At 41.1% G+C, this 26623-nt stretch overlaps 1 protein-coding gene across 12 annotated transcripts in view; it reads right to left on the bottom strand.

Moving 5' to 3' along the window:
• Nucleotides 1–26623, bottom strand: part of GARNL3 (GTPase activating Rap/RanGAP domain like 3) — a 216171-nt gene that overhangs the window by 116217 nt on the left and 73331 nt on the right. For 11 of the 12 annotated variants that reach the window (XR_008442642.1, XR_008442641.1, XM_054007554.1 and 8 more), the window contains 3 exons: nt 24488–24562; nt 5563–5662; nt 1716–1834 (listed from right to left, as the gene is read on the bottom strand). Coding sequence is in view for 9 of the 12 variants with exons in the window: in XM_054007554.1 (XP_053863529.1) it covers nt 1716–1834; nt 5563–5662; nt 24488–24562 (294 nt within the window). In the remaining 3 variants the exon portion in view is untranslated. Of the gene's footprint in view, nt 1–1429; nt 1448–1715; nt 1835–5562; nt 5663–24487; nt 24563–26623 lie in introns of those variants that run through there. The other variant, XM_054007560.1, reaches the window with a different exon arrangement.

Genomic DNA, 26623 nt, shown 5'->3' with positions numbered 1-26623 from the left:
ACCAAAATTCATTAAAAAGTTACCACTAAAATTGTTATTTGGAAGACTATTTCTGTGAGTAAAGGTTTTATTGGCTAATGATCACATCACTAAAGAACCATATCAGATAAATAACAAAAGAAAAACCAAGGAAACTCAAGAGTTTTTATTTATTTGCAGCTGATGTTCATATGTAGCACTTCTGATGACAAACACAGGACTATTAAGGCATCCAGTAGGATCAAACACTCACAAGCAAAACTATATAATCTGTACACTGTCCAGCTTTTCTCCTATATGCAGTGGGTGCATTCAAAAGTTAATTCCAGTTTTAATTATATTTCCTATATTTAGAATGGATAATACCACTAAAACCAGTAATATCTTGAGAACTGGAATGAACTTAAATGTGCTCACTGTACTGATTCAGCCGTCATAAATTGCTAATCATTTGGACTAGTGTATTTTGAAGTAACTGACACTTCCATCTGTCATCATATTTTTACTGTACAATAGGGGAGTCTAAAGTGCAGAATGAAGAGAACATTCCCCCCTCATGTTATCTCAATTTTTTTTTATTTCCTTTTTGGTGGCTTTATTTTTAATTTTGTTTTTTGTAAAGACAGTCCACTCAAGAGCCAAGAAACATGGAACAAATCAATATGGATGGTGTGATTCCTAGGAAGCAAGTATCACCAAGAATTGACCAAAATCTCTTCTGCAATACGCGTGAGACAGGAAGTATGTATTTGGGTGATATTCTTTTGATGTACTCTCACTGCCTGGGAGTTGTATAAATCTGTCTAATTTTCCTGTTTGCTTTTTTAGTTTGCATAAATTATTTAAGTGGTTATGTGTTACGCCACTTTACCAACACTTCATATTTTACAATACCCTTTTCCCTTTAAACCACTTCTACTGCTTCTGCCCAGGTCACTCCCCTCCTTCACTGGCTTCATCTTGCCTTCTTGTCATCATCTATTTCAAGGTCCTTGACAACTACATCCCTGCCTGTATCTCACCTCTCTTCTCCCACTCCCATCTGTCTGCTCTCCTAAGCCACCTTACTAACTAAACACTCTCTTTGTATCCTTCTTCTCTCATCTTTACTTCTCATTTTATGTTATTCCATAGACATGGATCTTCCTCTCTCTCTCCTTGTGGCCACACATCCACCCTCTATGCATTTGTATATCTTCTTGAAATACAACTTCTGTGAAGCTTTTCAATGATAATTCACTACAATGAATAATTAAAATATGCCCATTTGTGACTGAACTTCTATGCAAGTCAACCAACATATTGACAGTCCAAACTGTATGATCTCGCTAAATGCAGAATGGAAGGTCCTTGGAGTAGGGACCATTCCTTCTCCTATGTTTTATATAAAGCTATCCTCACTGACAGTGCTCAGAAATAGTAAATACTTAAAAATAAGCGAGTTTAATACCTAGTTAATGACCTTTAGGCAGTCAGCAGGGAATCCAAAGGTTTCCTGTAGGTGAAGGAAGCCAGGATGACAAAAAATTAGCATCTGGACACATGAACCCTACAGAGAAGATTTGTTTGCATTCTCTTCTGGGCTTACTCATACCATATATGTATCTCCTGTGGTAACCACAGCACAGTAGCTATGGAAAAATGTTAAGAATTCAGTGGTACAACTGAGGGAAGGAAATGCCCTAAAAAAACATGGAGAGCAGGCAGACAGGCAACAATTAGTATTTGTTCCTTACTGTTTTTTTCCAGAGAATTGAGCGGTATTGAGGGACACGTTGATTGTTTTGGTTGGAGAGCACGACAGACAGAAAAAAAGGGTTCTTCTCTGCATCTGTACCTATGTAATTCTGATGAACTGAAAAGGAAACATGAAAAGTGAAAAACAATTATACAAGGAAAAATCAATTGTTACAAAAGGAACTACATTGTTGGTAAGTTTCCAGCAGCGTATTGCCAAAATCTCCTTACTCACTTTTCCCACTGCTGAAACCCTTGTCCATGTACTGTGATCTCTTGCCTTGATTAAAATAACCTTCTCTTGTTCAATCTCTCTGCCACTCCTCCAGCTTCCACCACTCCACCACCCTCTGAATTCTTCTACTTATTGCATCTAGTTTGAGTTCCTCATTCTAGCAGGTCCTATAATAATCTCACAGTCACATTTTCCTCTGAACTCTCTCAAGCCCCACTAAACACTTTCCATTCCTTTTGCTTACTCTATCCTTTGTCCCTTTCTCTACTCTTGGTTTTGTTCTCTCCATCATGCTGCTCACTGCACCTGGAACAGTGTCCCTGATGTGGGTAGCAATTTCAGTGTGTATGCCCAGTCCCAGAGTACACAACATCTGCATTTAACATTTGGTCTATGCTGGTCAAGAATGGCTTTACTGAAGCCTAATAAAACAAATAAGGATGCCATTGATTTTAAGAAAGAAACATGATTTGAAAAAATATTTTTAAATTATGAAAGGTCTCATGTTTTAAATACACACAGAAAGGTCATAGAATTCATAATTATGGTTCCAACAGCAACTATGCCTAAGTCACCTTACCACAATATTAAATATTATACATTATATATTTACAAACTTGTTGAGCTTCCGTTTCTGTGGGAAACAACTTTAAAATTCCAATCTTTTGTACATTTAAAATCTCAGCTATAAATTATTTTTGCATTTAATTACAGCAAGTTAAGGTTCCTACAGCATTAACTCAGATGTATTTTTGTTTTTCTATTCAAATGTGTATCTGTCATATTAATGTCATTATGTACATCATAATATACAGAGTATGTACAATATGACCATATTAACTGTATTATAACCTTAATATTTTTCAAGTTCCTGGCTTTTTGCAATTATAATTGTAAACTTAATGCTGCCTTGAAGCTTCCATTTAACATGTAATAACTGACAAAACATTAATAGTAGGCAGCTGGTGTTATGGACCCAAGATGCATCATACAAAGGAGATGTCCGCTTCAGTGGAAGTTTTAATGATTTTAAGGTCTAAAATGTTTGAGAAAAGGCTGAAAATTTAGCCTAGAGAAAAGAAGGCTGGGGTGTAGGTGTGTAAGACATGAGAACAGTCTTCAAATATGTAAAAGGTTGTTATCAGAGGATGGTGATCAATTATTCTCTATGTCCACTGAAGGTAGGACAAGAAGTAATTGTCCATCTGCAGCAAGGAAGTTTTAGGTTAGATATTATGAAACACTTTCTAAATATAAGGATAGTTAAGTACCAGACTAGGTTACCAAGGGATGTTATGGAATCCTTAGTACTGGAGGTGTTTAAGAACAGGTTAGACAAATACCTGTCAGGGAAGGTCTAGGTATCCATAATACTGCCTCAGTGTGAGGGAATGGACTAGATGGCCTCTTGAGGTCCCTTCCATCCCTACATGTCTATGATTCTATCAATGAGATAACTAACATAAGTAAGGCCACCACAATTTTACCCTAAAATGTGCTAGACACCTACTGAAAATCTGTTCTATGAATAACAATAAATACACTTTTTTTTTACCAATACTATTTGCAGAGAGCAAAGCTGACAAGCAGTCCTGTTTTCACTGTTGCTGAGTCGAAGAGGTTGATCCTCTGTGGAGATCTGATTTCACTATGCAGATACAACTCACCTGCCCTTTAAAACTTGGCTTTCTGGATTTATTATAGTACTGACAGATCATCTACCCTTTATATGTTTATATAAATAGTAACCATGATGCTTTCTTTTAAGAGTGGCCATGACAGCATTAGGTCAAGCCTTTTCTCTCCTCATTGTCTCTCCCCCAAACAGGCCAAACTGAGAATATGTCATTTGCAAAGCATGCTAATGAACGTGGAAGCTCAACAGTTCCCAAATGTGATAACATGCAGTGCACAACTCCTGCTCTTTCCATTTCTAAAGTTTATAAATTGATATGCTACAGCCAACACCGTTCTTTAATCAGCATTTCCATTGAGTAGTTTCAGTGCTCTGTGCGATTTCACAAGTAAATATTCAGTTGATCCAACAGCTTCCAAAATACCTCCGAAATTTGGCTTAGGTTATTTTTAAGAACATGACTTAAAGGACCACTATCAATAGATTCAAATGTTAAAGTTTCTATTTTTCTTGCATCTGTTTGTAAAATGCAAGTAATTTTGAGAGATTTTTTCCAAGAAAATTTCTTATTTAAAAATATATTTTTCTAGCTATCCAGCACTAATAGGCAAATTCAAAACCACCTAGTATGCACAAGGAAGCAGCTATGAACATCCTGCAATAACCGACTGGTGTATACAGCCTAGCCCTAGTGAACATCCCTACAGTAACAAACCAGATTGTGCGTTTTATTTATTTGTTTGTATGTACTGAGGTAGTGCTTAGGAGCCTTGTCATGGACATTGTGCTAAGCACTGTAGAAACACAAGCAACAGAAAGGTAAAAATGATTTTCAGAAATAGATGTTTACAATTTCAGGCTGTGTATTAGAAAACAAAATGAATAGAAGAAAGACTCTTGCAAACACATTAAGAAATCCTGACTCTGTCAACAACTTTAAAAGACTTAATGAAGAAAGCATGGAAATCAAAAACTTGCTGCAGAGCCTCACTACCAAGAGCAATGGTTTAAATTTAGAAGAGGTAAGAGAAAATTTATTGAGGAATTGCAACTTCAAGGGGAAGAGAGGGATTTTTTTTTGTTTTGTTCTGTCAAGTTTATGTTTCAAGTCTCTCAAACTACAGGATTCTGCCATCTCAGTTCTTTCCTATAAAATCTGTGAAGAAAAGCCATTTCCGCTGATTTCCCTTAAAGTCTTTTGCAAATATGCCCTCTCACAAAATACTGCTACGTTATAGGGAGTGACATAATTGCTATTTTTAGACTTACAAGGCCAAGTAAGGGCCTAAATGACTAACCTAGTGAGATCCTGGCAACTCAATGGCGCAGTTCTGGAAGATATTTTGTGAAAAAGAACAAGAACAATTGAGTAAGCCACTTCAGATATGATATAAACTAACCTGAACCTTCACTCAAGTCTTAACTGGGCCTAAACTTTTCCTGATGTGCAATTAACTTAGCCTTCAACAATTCACATACACTTCAAGTGTATTTCCTTATTTTGTCTGGGACAAGAAGTAGAAACACAAAAATCCTCAAACAAAAAGTGTTCTGAAAACATTTTTACGTTATAGAAAAGTGAGGAGCACTAGAATTCTTGAAAGAATGTGACAAGACTTCTTGGGTTTGGAGCTTCTCTCTCACGTCAATACTAGAAGTTTAGTTTCCAATGGACTGGCAGTAAAGTCTGCAGTGCAGTGAATGATTACAGCTTTAGTGACCAAATACTACCATGTGCTTATCCTGGATTGTATTGTGCCCACAATAACATCAGAAGCTAAGCTCTTTGGGGCATGGAACAACCTGTCTGCCTCAGTCCATCTTCTGTACAGCACTGCACACACCGAAGGTGCAATATTAATAGTAAGAAATAAAGTCAATCCCATGCACTTTAACAATTGCAATTACTCAAATGTGAAAGGTATTTCTCATTTATTTAAAATCATGTTTAAGCCATTTACAAAAGTGTAATTACCTTTTCCTAGAAAATATTTGAAATACCATCTGGTGTGGTACTCTGGGTTTTCCAAGTGCACATCTGTTCTGCGCCATGTACCTGGGGTGAAATCTGCATTCTGAAGCAGAAACAGAATTGGGAAATTATTAGATTAAACCTTTCCAAATGCAAAGGGTGGGGGAAGGGGGAATAATGCAGGAAAAAAGTCAAGCAAAATTAGCTTAAGTGCACCTGAGGAGTTTGATCCTTATGCCCATTCTTCATTCAAAAGCATGAAGCTGATTTGGAAATCTATTTTAATGCAACTGAAATAAAAATTTCTTACAGCTGGTTTGAATATTGGATTGCTGAATAACTGGAATATTGGTACAGTCTCTCATAGATTGTTCAGGAAAGACAGGCAGGGGAAAACAAGGAGGAGATGTTACATTGTAGATCAAGATTGTATACACTTGTTCTGAAGGAGGTGACAGGCAGGCCAGTTAAAACTCTCTGGATGAAGACAAAAAATGGGGGCAACTTCACAGTAGGTATCTACTATAGATCACCAAATCAGGAGGAGAAGGTGGATGAGGCATTTCTCGAACAAATAACAGAAATAACCAAAACACAAGACCGGGTAGTAATGGGGTATTTTAGCGACCTAGATATCTGTTGGAAAAGTAATACAGCAAAACAAAGTGTCCAGTAAGTTCCTGGAATGTGTAGAGGATAACTTCTTGTTTCAGGAGTGGAGGAATTAATTGTGGAGGGGAAGTACTTCAGACTTGATTCTGACTGATTCTTGAATCTGAAGGTAGAAGGCAACTTGGGTGAAAGTGATCATGTAATGTTTCTAAGGAAAGAAAGAAGTGAGAGCAGCAGAATAAGAAAAATGGACTTAAAAAAGCAAATTTTAACAAGCTCAGAACTATCTATAGGAAAAGGAGTTCCAGAGAGCTGGCAGTTTCTCATAACAGCAAATTATCCCAATGCGAAGGAAAGATAGGTAGAATAGTATGAGGCCAATACGGCTGCAGCAGGAGCTCTTTAAAGACCAGAAAATCAAAAAGAAATATTATGAATAGCAGAAACATGGACAAATTGCTGGGAATGAGTACAAAAGAATAGCACAAGCATGTAGGCACAAAATCAGAAAAGTTAAGGCACAAAATGACTTATACCTAGCAAGTGACATAAAAAGCAACAAGAAGAGGTTATTTCAATACATTAGGAGCTAGAGAAAAAACGTAAGTAAAGTGTAGGTCCACAACTTTGCAGGGACGGAGAGCTAATAACTGATGACATCAAAGAAGCTGAGGTGTTTAATTCCTATTTTGCTTACATCTTCACTAAAAAGGCTAATTGTGATCAAATACCTAACCAGATTTAATATTAACAACAAGGGGGAAAGAACACAAGCTAGAATAGGTTAAAGAATAGTTAGATAATTTAGATGTATTCAAATTGGCAGGGCCAGACAAAATTCACCCAAGCATACTTAAGGAACTACAAGAAGCAATCTTTGAGAACTTATGAAGGATGTGTGAGGTCCCAGTGGACTAGAGAAGGGCAAACATTGTACTTTAAAATGGGGAACAAAGAGAAAGTGGAGAATTACAGACCAGTCAGGGTAACTTCAATATCTAGAAAGATAATGGAACAAGTACACAGAGGATAATAGAATGGTGAATAATAGCCAGCATGGATTTGTCAAAAACAAATCATGCCAAACCAACTGAAATTCCTTTGTTGACAAGATTACTGTCCTAATGGATGAGGGGAAGCAACAGCAATGATTTATCGTGATTTTAAGAAGGCTTTTGATACATTCCCACGTTGCATTCACAGAAGCAAACTAGGGAAATATGGTCTAGCTGAAACTACTATTAAGTGGGTGCACAACTGGCTGAAAACACATACTCAAAGAGTAATCAATGGCTTGCTATCAAACTGGGAGAACCTGTCTACTGGGGTCCTGCAGAGGTGTGTCCTGTGTCCGGTACTATTCAATATTTTCATTAATGACTTGGATAATGGGATGGAGAGTATGTTTATAAAATTTGTGGATGACACCAAGCTAGGAGTGGTTGCAAGTATTCTGGAGGACAAGATCAGAATTCAAATTGACCTTGACAAACTGGAGAATTGGTCTGAAATCAGCAATATGAAATTCGATAAAGAGAAGTGCCAAGTACTACATTTAAGAAGGAAAAATCAAATGCACAACTACAACATGGGGAGTAACTGGCTAGGCAGTAATACTGCAGAAGAGGATCTGGGGGTATAGAGGATCACTTACTGAATATGACCCAACGTGATGCAAAAAAGGCTAATATGCTGGGGTGGAACAACAGGAGTGTCATATCTAAAACACTGGAGGTGATTCATTGCTTCAGTCTACTCAGCACTAGTGAGGCCTCAGCTGTGGCTGAGTAGCACTAGTAGGAGGAATACTGTGTCCAGTTTTGGACTCCACACTTTAAGAATGATACAAATTGTAAAGAGTCCAAAGGGCAGCAACAAATATGACAAAAGGTTTAGAGAAACCTGACCTATGACAAAAGCTTAAAAAAAACAGATATGTTTAGTCTTGAGAAAAGATGACTGAAGGGGGAACCTGATAACAGTCTTCAAATATGATAAGAGGTGTTATAAAGAAAACAGTGATCAAATGTTCTTCATGTCCACTTAAGGTAGAACAAGAAATAATCGGCTTAATCTGCAGGAAAGGAGATTCTGGTCAAATATTAAGAAAAATTTTCTGAGTATATGGATAATTAAGTACTAGAATAGGTTACCAAAGCAGGTATAGAATCCCTGTAATTGGAGATTTTTTAAAGAACAAGTTAGAAAAACACCTGTCAGTGATGATCTATGTATACATAGTCCTATCTCAGAGCAGAGGGATGGACTAAGATAAACTACTGAGGTTCCTTCCAGCCCCTTACATTTCTAGGATTCTATTTAGCTAAATGCTTTCATATCACTTTGGTCTTTTCTCACTGGCTCTCCCCTGGAACCACTGAGTTTTGATAGCCCTTTAACATTCTACTAAAAGTAACAACACATCTGAATGTATGAATTATAGCAAAAAAACAGGTTTTAAAAACTCTCTTTACAATGTTTTGCCTCCAGATTTCCCCCATTTGTCTTTATTCTTCCCAGCACAACCCTAGAAGACTGTCAATCATGGCCACCCATACTTTTGGAAGAACGGAGGACATAGGAATCCCACTGGAGTCCTTCACTGCTGCCTCTGGGTCCATCGCTTGGTTAAAGGAAAGATTTAAAGTGACACGAGTCCCTCTCTTCTACTTAGGGAATGTTTATGCTACTTCCACTGTGCTCTAAAGCCAGATCCTTCACTTTATCAGTGTATCCTGCAATGAAACCCTATTTTCATATTTTGGTCTAGAATTCCAGCCAGAAGAAATATCCCACCCTGACTCTTAGGTACTTAATAGGATCTGAAGTCTCAACTGTACCTGGCCTCAGTTGCACTCGTACACAGTGATCAGGCAAAATGGCTGTCCTTGTACTCCCCTGAAAACAAGGACCACTACACACTAGTGACACTGTCTTGCTAACCTTTCTAAAGGGGCAGAGCCAAAGGCTCAGACAGTTTCTCATGTGGCATTGAAGAACACATCCTGAACCTTTTCAAAGGGTGGTGCACGCCTGGAAGCATTGTGCCAGGCTGAGCAAATGCCTCCAGAAGTTCCTGCTGAGGATATGTGCCCCTGCTATAGACTGTGACATTAAATCACAACTGAACCCAATATGTTTCTTTCATCATTCCATGGTGTTTTTAAAGTATAATTCTTTTATCATTTGATGGCTGCAATAGTTCATTGGAACATCGCTATGGGAGTGCTATACTAACTATCCTTGCATCGTCAATACATTATGTGCAATTTACATTTAAGAAGGAACACATCAGAAGCAAGCGTCTAATCATAGGTAATGTACAACAAACTGGGCATGGAAATACACCCCAGTGTATCTCAGATTACAGATTAACGTAGTATTGCCATATATTTCTGATTCAGCTACTGTCCAGTAAGGATACATCCTCATAGTGCATTACTATTCAATAATACTGGGGTTAATCACTGTTTTCTAAGGAACCATGAATGAGTTTGGGCTGATTCTGGCAGAAATTACCCCAAATTGCCTGTTCAGAATGCAAGCAGTGTGCGCCACTACTGCAGTAAAAAGCCTGACAAAGGAAACCACGGCTTTCAGCAAGAATCCTGGGGCTTGGCTACCCTGGCTATTAAGCGGATTGCGTGGATCAGCTATTAATAGGTTAACATAAAATTTGTTTATGTGAAATAGTTTAATACATCATAAAACCTGCTTTAACTTGAATTTTATTTATTTCAGAAGTATCTGGACTGTGCACAGAATGTTGCAATTTTAAGGTCTGAATCTTGTGACCTACCAGGGCTATGACCAAAAGCCTGATGCCACTGGCGCCCAATTCTGACTGGAATTATATGAAGGTACAATTATATAATTGAAAAGAGTTTAGAAAAGCACCATAAGAATTATTTGATGACTAAAAGGCACGTATTACAGTGAGAAACGTAAGAAGTTCAGTCTATTTAGTTTAAGAAGTAAAGAGATGACTTGATCACAATCTATAAATGCCTACATGGGGAGATAATTTCTGAAAGCAGAGGGCTCTTATCTAGCCAACAAAAACATTACAAGAGTCAACAGCTGGGAGCTGAAGCTATATAAATTCAAACCAGAAATAAGATCCAACAATCAAGAAAAAACACCACATTGGTTAAAAAACAAACCTGGCCTAGAGTGTAAATAAAAGCATCTATAAACTTATATATAACAAATGGAATCATAGAAAAGAAGGGCAGCAAAAAGACACAAGGAGAAATCTATGGGCAGCAGATTTAAGGACAAGGTGATTTAAAAATGTATTAGGAACAAAAGGAATTCTAACAATGGTATCGATCATTAGTAGATGGAAATGGTAGAATTTAGGGATGTAAAATATTAAACAGTTAAATGGTAAGCATTAGTCTTACTGGTTAACCCACATTAACCATTAAGCCCCAGCCCCAGCCTGGCAGGCCAGCTGACCCCAGCCCTAGGGGCTGGCCAAAGCAGCCCCAGCCTCTCTCCCTTTAATCGGTTAACCGATTAAATATAATTTTAATAGTTTAAATGGCTAACATTTTAAATATTTGCATCCCTAGTAGAATTATCAATAAAAATGCAGAAATGTTCAATAAATATTGTTGTTCTGTATTTGAGAAAATGTTAGATTATTTATTCATATCAGCTGATTATAATGATGAAATACTTTCCATTTCAACAGTAACAAGGGAGGATGTTAAACAGCAGCTCCTAAGTCTAGATAGGAGAACAGCGGAGAGGCTAACAGAAGGAGTTTGACTGGGTTCTATCTGAGAGGAGTTATGCATTGGGGGGCTGTGTTGTTGAGTATCTGAGTGTCTGTTGCGGGGACAGTTTGTCAGTTTGACCATGTGCTTGATTGTTTGAAAAGTGTGAACTGGGAGTGCTTTGATCTAGGTGGGCCTTGAGTGGGCCTGACTGTAATAAAAAGCCAGTCAGCTGTTAACCAGCTGAGCAGCTAACAGCAGAGAGGCTAACAGAGGGTATTTGACTGGGAGTTCACCTGGGGAGAGCCCACTGAGGCTTTCATCTTGCAGGCGTCTCTGAGTAGTTACTGCAACAGCTGAGGAAGCTCTTAGAAGGAAGGTGATATGGATGGTGAGCAATCAGCTGTTGTGACCTGCACAGAATGTGCCATGTTTGTCTTTCTTCCACAGGAGAAGCGACTTTGTCTGTACAAAGTGCAAACTGATCTCCATATTGGAAGAGAAAGTTCAAGGTCTGGAGAAACAAGTATCAGCCCTGCGTTGCATATGAGAAAATGAAGATTTCCTGGACAGGATATGCTTCTACAGGCACAACATTCTGAAGATTCAGAGCAGGCTGCACAGCAGGGACAGAAGGACGGTAAAGAAATTTGGCAGCACGTGACCTCCAGAAGAAGAAAGAGGAGCGTCCATCTACCAGCAATGCAGATACAGGTTAGCAACTGTTTTCATGTTCTCTCCACAGGTACTAATGCGGAGAGTGGACTAGATGATACATCTGAGGGAAGGGGGTTCCACGACCATCACTCCCAAGAGAAGGAGGAGGTGGTGATGGTTGGGGACTCCCTCTTCAGGGGGACTGAGTCATCTATCTGCTGTCCTGACCGGGAAAACCGAGAAGTGTGCTGCTTGCCAGGAGCTAGGATTCACGATGTGATGGAGAGACTGCCAAGACTCATCAAGCCCTCGGATCGCTACCCCTTCCTGCTTCTCCACATGGGCACCAATGATACTTGCCCACGAATGGCTATGCAAGTGATGTCGGAGAGAAGGCTTTGGATTCTTTGACCATGGGATGGTGTTCCAAGAGGGAGGAGTGCTAGACAGAGATGGGCTCCACCTAACGAAGAGAGGGAAGAGCATCTTCGCAAGCAGGCTGGCTAACCTAGTGAGGAGGGCTTTAAACTAGGTTCACCGGGGAAGGAGACCAAAGCCCTGAGGTAAGTGGGGAAGTGGAATCCCGGGAGGAAGCACGGACAGGAGAGCGCAAGAGGGGAGGACTCCTGCCTCATACCAAGAAAGCAGGACAATCAGCGAGTTATCTTAAGTGCCTATACACAAATGCAAGAAGCCTGGGAAACAAGCAGGGAGAACTGGAAGTCCCTTGACTGTGCCAGAATTATGATGTCATTGGAATAACAGACTTGATGGGATAACTCGCATGACTGGAGTACTGTCATGGATGGATATAAACTGTTCAGGAATGGCAGACAGGGCAGAAAAGGTGGGGGAGTTGCACTGTATGTAAGAGAGCAGTATGACTGCTCAGAGCTCCAGTATGAAACTGCAGAAAAACCTGAGTCTCTCTGGAAGTGTGAGCAACAAGGGTGATGTCATGGTGGGAGTCTACTATAGACCACAAGACCAGTGGGATGAGGTGGATGAGGCTTTCTTCCGGCAACTAACAGAAGTTACTAGATCGCAGGCCCTGGTTCTCATGGGAGACTTCAATCACCCTGATATCTGCTGGGAGAGCAATACAGCGGTGCACAGGCAATCCAGGAAGTTTTTGGAAACTGTAGGGGACAATTTCCTAGTGCAAGTGCTGGAGGAACCAACTAGGGACAGCTCTTCTTGACCCACTGCTCACAAACAGGAAAGAATTAGTAGGGGAAGCAAAAGTGGATGGGAACCTGGGAGGCAGTGACCATGAGATGGTCGAGTTCAGGATCCTGACACAAGGATAAAGGAGAGCAGCAGAATACGAACCCTGGACTTCAGAAAAGCAGACTTTGCCTCCCTCAGGGAACTGATGGGCAGGATCCCCTGGGAGAACAACATGAGGGGGAAAGGAGTCCAGGAGAGCTGGCTGTATTTTAAAGAATCCATATTGAGGTTGCAGGAACAAACCATCCCGATATGTGGAATCAATAGTAAATATGGCAGGCGACCAGCATGGCTTAACAGTGAAATCCTTGCTGATCTTAAACGCAAAAAAGAAGCTTACAAGAAGTGGAAGATTGGACAAATGACCAGGGAGTATAAAAATATTGCTCAGGCATGCAGGAGTGAAATCAGGAAGGCCAAATCACACTTGGAGTTGCAGCTAGAAAGAGATGTTAAGAGTAACAGGAAGGCTTTCTTCAGGTATGTTAGCAACAAGAAGAAAGTCAAGGAAAGCGTGGGCCCCTTACTGAATGAGGGAGACAACCTAGTGACAGAGGATGTGGAAAAACCTAATGTACTCAATGCTTTTTTTGCCTTTGTCTTCACGATCAAGGTCAGCTCCCAGACTATTGCACTGGACAGCACAGCATGGGGAGCAGGTGACCAGCCCTCTGTGAAGAAAGAAGTGGTTCGGGACTATTTAGAAAAGCTGGGCGAGCACAAGTCCATGGGGCCAGATGCGCTGCATCCGAGGGTGCTAAAGAAGTTGGCGGATGTGATTGTGGAGCCATTGGCCATTATCTTTGAAAAATCATGGCAATCAGGGGAGGTCCCGGATTACTGGAAAAAGGCTAATGTAGTGCCCATCTTTAAAAAAGGAAAGGAGGAGGATCCGGGGAACTACAGGCCAGTCAGCCTCACCTCAGTTGCTGGAAAAATCATGAAGCAGGCCCTCAAAGAATCAATTCTGAAGCACTTAGAGGAGAGGAAAGCATGGATTCAAACAGGGCAAGTCATGTATGACTAACCTAATTACCTTCTGTGACGGAGCAGGGAGCAGGGCAGATTTGACCTGGGAATGTTGCAGGGGGGTTGCAGTGGGGATGTGGGACTTCCCTTGAAGGAAGCTACCTGAGCTGTAACCTGAGCCAGGAACGGGGGTGGGGAGAATTAACACCTTCTGCCCGGGAGACTGAACAAAGGAGAGGAGCAGCGGGAGGGGCTGGGAGTTTTAGTTTCAGTTTGGGCTGGGTGGTGCAACGCAGGGAACCCCAAGCTGGGGTCTAAGCTCCCTGAACCTCCCAGAGGGACCTAATTGAGGGGGTCTGGTCGTACCTACACGCTCTGCTTGAGACTGTGTTCCTGTCCTTAAATAAACCTTCTGCTTTACTGGCTGGTTGAGAGTCGCAGTGAATCTCGGGAAGAGGGGTGCAGGGCCCTAACTCCCCCACAATCCGCAACACCTTCTATAACGAGATAACTGGCTTTGGGGATGAGGGGAAAGCAGTGGACTTATTATTCCTTGACTTTAGCAAAGCTTTTGATACTGTCTCCCGCAGTATTCTTGCCGGCAAGTTAAAGAAGTACGGGCTGGATGAATGGACTATAAGATGGATAGAAAGCTGGCTAGATCGTTGGGCGCAACGGATAGTGATCAATGGCTCCATGTCTAGTTGGCAGCCGGTATCAAGCGGAGTGCCCCAAGGGTCGGTCCTGGGGCAGGTTTTGTTCAATATCTTCATTAATGATCTGGAGGATGGTGTGGACTGCACCCTCAGCAAGTTTGCAGATGATACTAAACTGGGAGGAGTGGTAAATACACTGGAGGTTAGGGGTAGGATAGAGAGAGACCTAGACAAATTAGAGGATTGGGCCAAAAGAAATCTGATGAGGTTCAACAAGGACAAGTGCAGAGTCCTGCACTTAGGACAGAAGAATCCCATGCACTGCTACAGATTAGGGACTGAATGGCTAGGCAGCAGTTCTGCAGAAAAGGACCTAGGGGTTACAGTGGACGAGAAGCTGAATATGAGTCAACAGTGTGCCCTTGTTGCCAAGAAGGCTAACGGCATTTTGGGCTGTATAGGTAGGAGCATTGGCAGCAGATCAAGGAACGTGATCATTCCCCTCTATTCGACATTGGTGAGATCGCATATGGAGTACTGTGTCCAGTTTTGGGCCCCACACTACAAGAAGGATGTGGAAAAATTGGAAAGAGTCCAGCGGAGGGCAACAAAAATGATTAGTGGGCTGGAGCACATGACTTATGAGGAGAGGCTGAGGGAACTGGGATTGTTTAGTCTGCAGAAGAGAAGAATGAGGGGGGATTTGATAGCTGCTTTCAACTACCTGAAAGGGGGTTCCAAAGAGGATGTATCTAGCCTGTTCTCAGTAGTAGCAGATGACAGAACAAAGAGTAATGGTCTCAAGTTGCAGTGGGAGAGGTTTAGGTTCGATATTAGGAAAAAACTTTTTCACTAGGAGGGTGGTGAAGCATTGAAATGGGTTACCTAGGGAGGTGGTGGAATCTCCTTCCCTAGAGGTTTTTAAGGTCAGGCTTGACAAAGCCCTGGCTGAGATGATTTAGTTGGGGATTGGTCCTGCTTTGAGCAGGGGATTGGACTAGATGACTCCTGAGGTCCCTTCCAACCCTGATATTCTATGATCTTATGATTCTATGATATTTTGAAATCAGCAAGACTGGATAATTTACACTCATACATTTTTAATGAGCTGGACTGTTGATGATTTTCATTAACTCTTGAAAGAGTGGTCAGATAGAGAAGTCTGGAAGAAAGCGAATGTTGAGCTATTACTTAAAAAGCACAAATGGGATGACCAGGTAATTATAAGCCTGTCAGCCTGACATCAATCCCGGGCAAAAGAATATGAATGGCTGAAACAGGACTTGATTAATCAAGGAAAATGTACACGGGGACCAGACATTTGATTGAGGGATCTTCAATCTAGCAAAGATATAACAACCATCAACAGCTGGGAGTTGAAGCTAGACAAATTCAGACTAGAAATAAGACACAATTTTGTTTTTAAAATAGTGAGTGTAATTAAACAATGAAACAACTTACCAGGGGTCATGGTGGATTCTCCATCACTGGCAATTTTAGAAAAACATCCAATCTTGATTTAAAAGATATGTTCTAGTTCAAACAGTAATTAACTGAGGGAAGTCCTATGCAGGAGATCAGACTACTTGATGATAATAGTCCTGTGATAGGCTGGACCCCTCCGTCTGGGATACCACCTGATGTGCTGGGGTCCCAATGATTCTGCCCATTTCACCAGCCTGGGTTTCCTCACCCTGTCTTAGTTGTGCCAGGCCCTCAAGCCTTCTCCAGCACACACACACAGGCAGGGACACACCCAGCTGCAAATGGACACAGAGACAATGAGATCAGCTATGTGTGGGAGGAATCAGCTTGGGGATTCACCCAGCACTCACATGCACACCCCTTTTGGGGTGTAAACCCAAAATAATATGGTCTTGCACTGTATAGAAAAATTTGCACAGCACAAGCTCATAAAAATCGCCCTCTCCCTCAATGTAGAAAGAGATATGCACAGCTTCTTGACCCCACCAGAAATGAATTGCACAAACTGGGTTATGTTATAAACAAGAAATAAGTTTATTAACTACAAAAGGTACATTTTAAAGTGATTATAAAGGATAGCAAACGGAACAAAGCAGATTACTGAGGAAATAAAACAAAACACACAAACTAAGCTTAATACACCCAAGAAACAGGTTACAAAATGTAATTTCTCACCCTAAATGTTGTTTTAGGCAAGTTGCAGAGTTTCTGTAGCTTAAAGTTCCAATTACTTCTCTTTACAGACTGGACCCCTGTCTCAGCCTGGGGATTCAACCCTGCCTTTCCCTTCAGGTGCTTTTAGCAGTCTTCCTTCCTAGGCAGGCAATGGAGGATAGTCTTGTTTGCCTTACTCTTCAGCCTTAAATAGAATTTACATAAGGCAAGAAGCTTTTGTTTCCAGTGGAAAAATACCAGCAGTGTCCAAGGTGGTACTCCGTACCAGGTGACATCATTAGATGACCCTGCAGTGTTAAAGCAACATCCCAGGAAGCTCCTCAGGAAGGTGGGAGATTAGTATCTCCAAAGTTCTATTGTCCTTCTTAAATGGCTCATTCAGGCTGATTGCCTACTGTTTGGTGGGCATTCCCCCAAACACACACTCAGATGTAATTGTTACATAGTCAATATTCCAAACTTTAGATACAGAAATGATACATGCATACAAATTGGAAAAACACATTCAGTAGATCATAACCTTTTCACTGATACCTAACGTGACCCATCTCGCATAAAACATATCTTAGTTATGCTATATTCATATCATAACAATATTTCTGTGAAGAATAATATAGGGTAATGTCACAAATCCCTTCTTCTGGCCTTAAAAATCTATTAATCTAATAAATAAATACGAATATGATATGCATTCTGTGCCATGTTGTTAGGAGTTCTAAAATAGAAATTTTAATTAAGGCAAAATAGATACTGTAGATGATTTTGAGAGATTTCTAACATTACACATTTTTCTCACTTGTGGACTTAAGCATCAAACTCCCACTTTATGCACCTAGAGACCAACATTTAGGCACCACTAGTACTCACAAGCCCTGTTCAGCTGCCACATAACCCTGCAGGCACCTAAACTCCCTAGGAGCCAAAGTTTCCACCATTATAGTCGCTGAAGTGCTTAACTTTTGGCAGCTGGGCATATACACAGCCACGTAAGTCCTGATACCACCCAACATCTTGGCATCTAACTCACCCCTAAGCCTAAGCCCCACTGGGACCCACAAAATTTGCACTCCCCTGCCTATCTTGCCTTCAGGACCCAATCTGGTAGGTGTGCTATGACCTATGTGCTATGATAATGGTGCTTAACACCCCTCCCCCCTTTATGACCTTTAGCTTAGTTGTTAGAACACTCACCCAGGATTTGGGAGAACCAGGTTCAATTCCACTGTGTATAAATAATGAAATATTAATGTGCACCTAGACTGGAGCATCCATAGGCAGACATCTTGAAGAACCACAGTTACTGCACAGGGTGAGTAACCATTTCTCATTGCCTTTAAGTAGCAATATGATTTAGAAGTAATCAATGTCTCTATAAAACATTTGCAACCATAAATGTTCTCAACATTTTGAAGAATGAAGACTTTAGAGTATTTATAAAAGAAATCAATTTCAGTAAGAGTGTGTGTTGGATTTTTTGTATGAGTTTAAACTAAAGGTTTTTCTCTTTGCAAATGGGGGGGATGAGGAAGCCATCTCAGTTTATAGCTCTGATAACAAGTCCTAAGAATCAGTCTTCTTTGGAATATCTTGAATAAAGAATATCCTTACATTCTTTTATACAACCAGTTTTCTTTCTAACATTAATATCTTATAGAGTTCAATTTTATTGAGATAAAGATTATGTCCATACCAAACTGCTGTCTGGCACAAATAGGATGTCTCTTGTTCTGTGAGAAGACACTCTTGTTGTTTGCCTTTGAACCAAATGGTTTCTAGTTTTATAACTTACCATTTGTAATACATTGACAATATGCTATTAAAGATACATATCAGATATTCTATATAAAGCACAATTACTAATACATAGATATTTAAAACATAGTATAAAAGAAAACTGTACTGAAGTTAAACCAAAATAGAAGTTAAAAGCTGCATTCCAGAATGTGTGTAGTAATTATGGTCTTGTAGAAGGTGTCATTCTCTTTGACACCTGAGGTGGAATTCACAAGAGGGACCGAAGCACTGTAAAGCTTAGCAGGGAGCTCTCTAGGATAGTCAATAGGAAATGTTAAGGAGAGGGGTGTGGCCTTGAGATTCACAGCAGTGAAGCCTGTCCTGTACTTAGGTGCCTCAGCCAGGTCAGTTATTTTGCAAGAAAAACCAAGGTGATTGATAGAGCCCACAGTTTTGACCTTTAGCCCTGTGGTTAGAGCACTCACCCAGCATGAGAGAGACCTGGGTTCAATTCCACCCTCTGCCTGATGTGGAGCAGAGATTAGAATTTGGGTCATCTATCTCCCAGGCGAGGGTGCTAATCTCTGAGCTATGGGTTATGTTAAGGTGGGTTTCTTGCAGTCTCTGTTGAAGCTGTTAAATTTTTTAAATAAATAAATATTGAATAAGGCAGGGGGACTGGAACTTGGGTCTCCTACCTCCCAGATGAATGCCCTAGATCACTGGGCTATGGAGTCATTCTCATGCTCTCTGTTCCTTCTCTACTGCAAAGCTCCATGGCAAAGAACTCTGAAGCAGAGAGGAGGAGGACAGGTAGTGGAGCACCCACAGGGACACATTCGAAGAGCCACAGTTACTGCACAGGATGAGTAACCATTTCTTCTTCTTCAAGTAGTATCCTTACAGGCACTCCATGCTAAGTCACTACCATGCAGTACCCTCTACGGAGAGGCGGGGCTTTGGAGTCGAGTCCAAGATTGAGGACAGTACAATAGATAATATCGCATCAGAAACTGAGCCTTGGGTAAACACATAGGGTGCAGAAAGGTATGAATGGAGATAGAAGTTACAGCTCTACATATTTCTGTGATTAGAATGTTCCTAAGGAAAGCTATCGAAGTAGAAAGGGATCTTTTGAAGTGAGTTAATACTCTAGGAGGAGGATACAGATCATGAGACTGATAACAGGTAATGGAACCAGATATCCATCTAGAGAGTCTTTGCTTGGAAACTGGAGATCCAATTCTGTCCGCAATGGAAAGAAATAATCCGGGAGATTTTCTGGAGGGTTTAGTCCTGTCTAGGTCAAAGGCTAATGCCCTTCTGACATTGAGTGTACGTAATGCCACATATTTCCCTTATTCAGATGTGCTTTAGGGGAAAAATGGAATGTAGATAGGTTGGTTTATGTGGACATCCAAGGATACCTTTGGTAGGAACTTGAGGTATGGTTGTAATGTGACCTTATCCTTAAAAAATACTGTGAATGGAGGCTATGCCATCAGAGCCCCTCTCTCTCCCACTCTTCAAGCAGAAGTAATGGCTATGAGAAAGGAGGGAGCAGGTAGCCATACTTTCAAAAGGAGGGGCCTCATAAGGCATGTAAGCACCCAGTTGATGTCCCAAACTGGAGTAGGGCATGTGACTTGTGGAAAGAGGTTTCCCAGTCCACTGAGGAAATATCATCATTGCAGGATGACTCAGCATGAAAAAACCCTCCACCATAGAATGGAAGGCTGTAATAGCTGCCAAGTGTACTCTAACGGAGCTCAGAGACAACCATGTCATTTTTAGATCAAAAATGTAATCTGGTATATCTGACAGCAGAGAGGAATTAGGTGAAAGATGTCAGTCACAGCAGTGACTGAATCTCATCCACATCTGTAGGCAGGTATTAGGGGTGGATTGTTTCCTACTATATAATAGCACTCTCTTTACATCTTCAGAACAGATTGATGTTTCTAGTCCTGCAAACCAATTAGCCATGCCTTGACTCAAAGAACCTCAAGGCTGGAGTAAAGCCTTTGACCGGCATCCAGATAGAGAAGATGGGGATGGTCCTGAGAGTGATCAGTCAACCCATAGCAAGCTTGGTGAGGTAAAGGAACTATGTTTGTCTCGGCCATGTCGGAACTACGGCTGGCCTTGTCTTTCCTTACTTTGATCAATATTTTGGATATCAAGGGAGCTGGGGGAATGCATACAGGAGTCAAGTGAAGGAAGAAGACATCTCCCAAGGAGCGCCAACCTAGTCCGCCTCTCAAGCAGAACTGGAGCACTTCTTGCTCTTTACCGTGCCAACTAGACTATCTGCAGGATACCCGAGCCTCAAAATATGTAGTGGAGTGGCATGGGATCTAACTCCCATTCATGATCTTGTGAGAAATGCCTGCTGAGGATATCTGCTGTGAATTTTTGCACACCTCTGCTGAGGTGTAAGCTGCTGAGATGTTGGTCTGACTTCAAATCACCAATTCAAGAGCCTCACTGCTTTGGCACAGAGGGAAGGTGATCTATATCAACTGTCAAGGGGATGCAAGAACATGTTTGACATGTTGTCTACCATGATCTTCATATATTTGTCCCTGATCAGTGGAAGGAAAAGGAGACAGGCATTTCTGACTGCTCTGAGTTCCAGTAAGCTGATGTGCAGAATAGATTCAAGAGATGACCACCTGCCTTGAGCAGTGTGAGTGTCTAGACGGGCTCCCCATCCCAATAAGGAGGCATCTGTTGTTATTATTAGCGTTGAAAATGGTTGAGCAAAAGGGACCCCTGTGCAAACATTTTGAAGGTCCTTCCAACCAGTCGAAGGATTTTTTCCACAATGAAAGGCACTGAGAGTAGTTTGTTCCAACTGTGTTTGTTCAGCAAATAAACAGTTCTGAGCCACCCCTGGAGGTCGAGCATGTGAAGTCTCACGTGGCTTATCACAAAAACACCAACTGCCATATGCCCCAACAGCTCGAGACAGTTTCTGGCCAATGTTTGTGGTCTGATCTGGACTCTAGTGACTAAGTTGGATAAGACTATGAACCTGTGCAGAGGGAGGAGTGCTTTGGCCGCTATTGCATCCAAGTAGGCTTCTATGACATCCAAACTTTGTATGGCGGTTAGGGTAGACTTTTGGATGTTTAACTACAGTCCCAGTCTGAAAAATAGATCTATGGTCCTTTGAGTGGCCAACAAGGATTAGTTGTAGGAGAATCCCTTGAGCAGCCACCACTGAGAGAACTTTTGAGAACACACTGGTGCTGAGGAGAGACCAAATGGGAGCATCCTCTCTTGGAAATGCTCTTTCTCCAGAGCGAAGTGGAGGAACCTTCTATGGGAGAGGTAAATCACTATATAAAAGTAAGTGTCCTGGAGGTCAGGGGTTGAGAACCAATCCCATTGGTCCAGTAAGGGAATTATTGCTACAAGAGTTACCACCCTAAACTTCTGAACCTTTACAAATCTTCTTGAGTAATCTTAGATCTAGAATGGGTCTCCAAGTGCCATTCTTTTTTGGAACCAGGAAGTATCTGGAATAAAACTCCTTCTCTCTGTGTTATGTACAAACTGGTTCTATAGCACCCTAATTCAGGAGAGAGCCTATTTCCTGTCATAGAAGGTGCTCATGAGAGGGGTCCCTGAAGACATATAGGGAAGTGGGGTTGGATGGCGGGAGTGAAATAAAGTCGATGGAATTTCTTGTTGAAATCATCTTGGCAGAAGTGAAAGAGATGTTCATTGAAGTAAGGGAGACAAGCAAATGGTTGCAGTAGGTATTAATGGGAATGGTAACAAGCACTTTGACCACCCCATCAAAACTGATGTTTCTAAGTTGTCAGTGGTGAGGTCAATGCCTCAGAGGTAGATGGTCTCCTCTTCTGGAACCGTTGCCTCTTACATTGGGGTTTGTAATATCTCTGGCAGGAAACTGAGCAGGACAAGATCTCTGCACTACCTGGGACTTACTGAACTTTCTTTTCTGTGCAGGCGTGTAAATTTGCAGAGAACGCAACGCGGCCCTTGAGTCTTTTAAGGTATATAGAGACTCATCAGTCTTTTCTGCAAACAGCTTCGATCTGTCGAAAGGAAGGTCCCGCAACTGTATTTTGGACTTCCCTCAGAAACCCCAATAGCTGAAGCCAGGACCTCTTGCTAAGGTTGAACTGTTTGCTTGCCTTGCACCAGAGATTAACCAAAATCTGTCTGTGCCCCTATGACCAGCTAGCAGCACAATTGACAAAGGAGTTCTTTGTGTCAGTAACTACTACAAACGCAAGAGAGGTTCACTTTGCTTGCAGCTCAGCAGTTAGAATAAAAAGGAAAGATTAAATGTCGAGCAGCTGTACTTGCATCAGAGGGGTAACTTCTGTTTCCAGACCTGGGCCCAAGCTGCGTCCATACTGCAAAATGATGGAGTTTGGACCCGAGTCCCTGTGGGGCCCAAGCTCAAATCCTCTATTCCTGTAGAATCCTGGGACCCGGAGCTGAGTCAGACAGCTTGTGTGTAGATGAAGGGGATTTGGGTTGAAAACGGAGTCTGAGCCTGGGCTTACATTGCGATGTAGGCACACCCTTGGACTACTGTGTTAACTCTTGCACTCTCAGTCAGCCTATTCATTTCATCTATACAACCAAGCACACAGCAGCAATACTACAACTACAAAGAACAAAGAAGCTGCACACCACCACATCAAGAAGCGGCAACCTTCCAGCCATCACTGCTTCTACAACATAATCACATTACCCAATACTTTGACATGCACTGATGAGATGAAGCACTGCATTTAATTTTTTCTTGTAATACTTTTAAATGGGATACCAAAATGCTATTGTAATTTAAGGTATCAAACAACTTTCTCCTGTTAAACACCAGACTGTGTAAAGTTTAAACTATGTACTCCTGGAAAGGAGACATAAGCTAATCTTGGTAAAAGGAGAGAAATAGTGGGCTGTAATTTAAATTTAAGATTCTCAATAGTCTTTAATCCCAATGCCCCTGTCACTTCAAAAATGAAAATTATTATAGAGGTCAATATTCCACTAGGTGTAGATAGCTAATATAATGCCCGCTGCAGCACTTAAATCCTGTATTGAGGCAATGTTGGGTGATGGCACTGTGGTGCCTCAGGTTGGGGTTGATAAAGAGAATGGTTGTCCACGTGGGACCAACATGAAGGGCAGGGCTGGGGTAAAGTCACGGGATTATAACAGAACCTGTTCAAATGGTCTGAAAGATTTAAACACCCTTGTTTTCTTTCTTTCCTCAACTCGTCCTTTAACATCCCCATATTAGGCCACCTTTCTTCAGAACAAGCAGGGCCTGGACACAATTCCCTCCAGAATCTATCCGCTCTGATCCTGAAATTTTTAAGGAAAAGAGGGAAGGATTCTGCAAAGCAACATGGAAGCTGTCTCTGCACCACTCCCAGCCCCTACTAGGAAGGAAGGATCTAGCTTGAGTTTTGAATTTAGATTGCCCATGATGTGTCACACATGGCCAGCCAGGCTGATGTAAAATATATGCATTTTAAATTAAATATACTGATTCACATGAGAAAGTCTGGGGATAGAAGTAGCAGAGCTGGAAGTAGGATTATACCTTGATCAGGATTCTATATCTCGTCTCAAAAATGTAGGGAAAGAATTTTATATCAAGAACATAATTTCTAAGATTCTACATTACACACATACAACTATACTGGATCAGATTATTAGTCACTTAGATCATCCAATCCTGCAATATGACTCTGGTACACGTTTACATCAGATGCTTCAACAAACTCCCACCCTCCCCGCAGTAATGTATGCAGCTAATTGTGAAATGATTGGTAAGGGGCCCTTTTCTGCCCCAAGTTCACCAATTTATATTCTACAGTGTAAAGCTAGGTTTTCCTTCACTATATCAAATATCTATTTTTAGAGTTGGAAGACTGAGAGGAACCAGACATATCCATGAACGCTTCTGAGAGGAAAGTGCTCTGACAATGCCCACTTAAATGGCTGCACTTAAACACTCTCTTTCTTTCCCTGCTTCCACAATATCAACCTTGTATATTGAATTAATGACCTCCTGAGGTCTCTTCCAACCCTAATCTTCTGATACAACACTTCAGAAATTGAAAATGCTGTTATTTAATTGATTGATCTTTGAATAGGAAAAGGCAATAGATCTAAACAGGGGCTTTTCCTTACCTCATCAGACGATCCGTTTTCCACTCGGAAACGTCCAGCTCTTTGAATGGCTCCATCAGCATCACTAGATATAAGCTGTGAAAAAAGAGTAAAAGTTAGAGATACAAGTTCTGACTTCAAAAGCCTCCACCTAATCAGAAATTAAACAACAAATCAGCTCAGTTTGGCTTCCACCATCTTAGCCAGAGGTGTGCAACCCGTCCTTCCCCTGTCCCTCAAAGATAAGCTGAACTCAGAGTAATAATTATCAGTTTGGCCAACAAAAGACAACTTCCACCAGAAATTAATTCATTGTAGCTATAAGGACTCACGCAGGGGAGGGGCTCTTGTGTTCACCTCCTGGAGTGGCTTGCCCACTACAAATTACAAGTTTTTTGGGTCTCAAATTTTGGCTTCACTGACATGCAGGCTCAATACTGAGAGGCCTCGACTATGAGAGATGCAATTTCACTAACTGATTACCAGAAGACAGTTTTACATAAGGAGAGAAAACTAGGCTGCCTGGACCAGGACACATGCATACTGTGACGGGCTGAACCGCCCTCCTGGGGCACCACCTGATGTGCTGGGGTCTCACTGAGTCCACCCTTTCCACCAGCATGGGTTTCCTCACCTTGTTTTTGCTGTGCTAGGCTCTCAAGCCTTCTCCAGCACACACACAGGTAAGGCCACACCAAGCTGCAGACAGACTGAAATCAGCTCCATGTGGGAAGATTTAGCTAGAAGAATGGCCAGCTGTCACATGCACACCTCCTTTGGAGTATAAACCCAAAATAGTATTGTCTTGCACTGTATAGCAAGAGCTGCACAGTGCAAGCTCGTAAAAATTGGCCCTCCCCCTCAATGTGGAAATAGATATGCACAGCTTTTTGAATCGCACAAACTGGATTTTGGAATAAACTAATAACTACAAAAGGTAAATTTTAAAGTGATTATAAAGGACAGCAAACACAACAAAGCAGATTACTGAGCAAATAAAACAAAACATGCATACTAAACTTAATACACTCAAGAAACAGGTCACAAAATGTAATTTCTCACCCTAAATGTTGTTTTAGTCAAGCTGCAGAGCTTCTGTAGCTTAGAGTTCCAGTTATTTCTCTTTACAGACTGGACCCCTGTCTCAGCCTGGACTCAACCATGCCTTTCCCTTCAGGTGTTTTATGAGTCTTCCTTCCTGGGCAGGCAAAGGAGGAGAGTCCTGAATGCCTTCCTTCCCAGCCTTAAATAGAATGTACATAAGGCGGGAAGCCTTTGTTTCCAGCAGAAAAGTACCAGCAGTATCCAAAGTGGTATTTTGTACCAGGTGACCTTATCACCTGACCCCGCAGTATCAAAGCAACCAGGAAACAAGGTTTATTTGCAATGTCCACAGGAAGGAACTCCAGGGAAGATAGGAAATCCACATCTTCGAAGACTAATTGTCTTTTCCTAATGGCCCATTAAGGCTGGTTGCTTAATGTGTGGTGGGCATTTCCCAAGTACACACATGGTTGTAACTGTTATAGGGTGGATAAAAATGAATGATTTTTTAAAAAATAAATAAAAAAAATCAGTTTTTTTATTTAAATCAGATTTCTGAAGAAAACACCTAACTAAAGATAGTATTAATTAAGATACATTGAAGTTCAAAGATATCTCATCATGGAAGACAGATTATAAATTCTAATTCTATAGTATGAGACAATATATTCATGTTATGTTTAAGAAAAGTTTTGTAAATGAGTTCCAATAGTTCATGGACTAGGGACCCAGTCTTGTGAGGTTCCAGGGGCTTCTGTATCGATTATTTAGGTTAATCTTTCTATCTACCCAATGGGACTCAGTGCTCAGTCTAGAAGATACCATCAGAGATGCTTAGTTTGGCAGTTCTCAAACTGTGGATTTGTGTCTCCAGAGATAACATGCTTGTTAACAGCAAAATCGGTTGTTGGTTTTTTTTTTTAAGTTTGTTTTTTTAAAAAACAATTTTAACAAAAACAAACTTGAATGTTTAACTAAATTCTAAAATTCATATGCTTGTTTTGTTAAAATATGATATGTTTGCTGTTGAAAAAAATTCAGAATACATAACGTTGCTGTTCTAGTTAAATAAAACAATTTAAATGTCTGTCTGGTGATGTTCTCCTCCTAATA

The sequence above is a fragment of the Malaclemys terrapin genome, chromosome 17, assembly GCF_027887155.1.
Source record: "Malaclemys terrapin pileata isolate rMalTer1 chromosome 17, rMalTer1.hap1, whole genome shotgun sequence".
NCBI classification, from domain to species: Eukaryota; Metazoa; Chordata; order Testudines; family Emydidae; genus Malaclemys; species Malaclemys terrapin.
The sequence above is the reverse complement of the archived record's forward strand: the minus strand, read 5'-3'. Positions and strand labels throughout refer to the sequence as shown.